Source organism: Etheostoma spectabile, chromosome 21 (assembly GCF_008692095.1).
Source record: "Etheostoma spectabile isolate EspeVRDwgs_2016 chromosome 21, UIUC_Espe_1.0, whole genome shotgun sequence".
Lineage (NCBI taxonomy): Eukaryota > Metazoa > Chordata > Actinopteri > Perciformes > Percidae > Etheostoma > Etheostoma spectabile.
Window position 1 is genome coordinate 9813360 of NC_045753.1, and position 1385 is coordinate 9814744.

At 41.9% G+C, this 1385-nt stretch overlaps 1 protein-coding gene and 1 long non-coding RNA gene across 5 annotated transcripts in view; one reads left to right on the top strand and one right to left on the bottom strand.

Annotated features, from left to right (window-relative positions):
• The window catches only part of LOC116670890 (rho GTPase-activating protein 44), a 99029-nt gene that overhangs the window by 66417 nt on the left and 31227 nt on the right, over positions 1–1385 (top strand). For all 4 annotated transcript variants that reach the window (XM_032501595.1, XM_032501596.1, XM_032501597.1 and 1 more), the window contains exon 5: positions 846–957. In XM_032501595.1, coding sequence (XP_032357486.1) covers positions 850–957 — 108 coding nt within the window. In that variant the 5' untranslated portion in view covers positions 846–849. The remainder of the gene's footprint in view (positions 1–845; positions 958–1385) is intronic.
• The window catches only part of LOC116670914 (uncharacterized), a 16654-nt gene that overhangs the window by 4638 nt on the left and 10631 nt on the right, over positions 1–1385 (bottom strand). The gene's annotated exons all lie outside the window — the stretch shown is intronic.

The following is a 1385-nucleotide window of genomic DNA, read 5'->3' on the forward strand; positions in this document are numbered from 1 at the left end:
ATGGTTGACAGGAAGACAATACAAAGGTTAAAAGAGCTCAAGATTCAATCAGTCTTTATTATTATATAAATAAGTACCAAATTTGTGTTTTTATTGTCATAATTTCTCACCAGCCAGCTTCTATTCCAATAACTCAAATATTTACATCTTCAGTGTTGTGTACGGGGCTCTGTCAATTCTCTGTTAGATACAGAGCAGCTCAGCTATGGAGCAGGTGTCTTATATTTACTCCATCCTGCATTTCAGTTAACTTCTGTCAAGAATTATAAAAAGGGCCGTAACACCCGTCTGATTAACCAAACTTAACTATCTGTACTGATCTGAACTATTCATATTACATTTTGTTTGCCTTGTGTCTGTCATTTCTACTTACACATCAGTCCACATATCCTCCTTTATCTAAATTATTGGAATTTATTTTTATGCTTATATATATTTTTTATTCAGTGCTCACTTGGGTTTAAGTTGTTGTTTTTGTTTAGGACACTTGTAATTGTAATTGTTCATTATCTACAGTATACACGTCCTCTCTTCCTTAGGCGAGACTCCTTCTATAAGCCCCTAGTGGGTTTTCTTAATCTCACCTGCACAATCTTTATTTGTGTTGTATTAATTGTAGTGTGCAAAATAAACAAATTGAACATATTCGAGCCTTTAGATGCCGTTACAGAGAACACTGACTGACCAAAAGTCCTTCTTGGAGTGGGGACGATACCGTCCCCTCTTGTTGTATCTGGTAACCTGAGAGCCTGACTCCTGCTCTGCGTTCGATTGGTTCTCTGATGTTCTCTGATGTTCTCTGATGTTCTCTGATGTTCTCTGGTCCTGTTGTCTGTCTGTTGCAGGAAGATGCTGAAGCTCTGCGGCGAGACGCAGGAGAAACTCGCTCACGAGCTCATCTTGTTCGAGCTCACCATCGAGAGGGACGTCGTCGACCCTCTGTACGATCTCGCTGAGGTACGGAAAGCGCACTGTGTGAAGGCCTGGGTCATTAATGGACTCAAACCAAACTAGTGCTGTCCTCTGCAAATTAAAATACAAATATAGTTTGCTCCCCTTTTCACTCAATATTATGTCTTTTCCACCAAGGTTAACCAGGTGCTGGTTCTGGTTCTGGTGCTATTGCCAGTTCGGTGCTGGTTCTACTCCAGTTCTCTAAGAAGCAGCTGGATCTTCCCCAGCCTGAGAGCCAGCAGACCGTTGGTTTCCTCAGTTGGTTGTTTTGGTTTCCCATCCATGTCCAAAGCTAACATCAACAGCTCGCTATACTTCTATACCAGCTGACCGGGGTTTTAACAATGGCGGCCAGAAGTTTTTGTTTTTGAACGTCATGATAACCCAGCCCCCCCAGCACCTGACGTAACCGGTTCTTATCTCTAGACCAG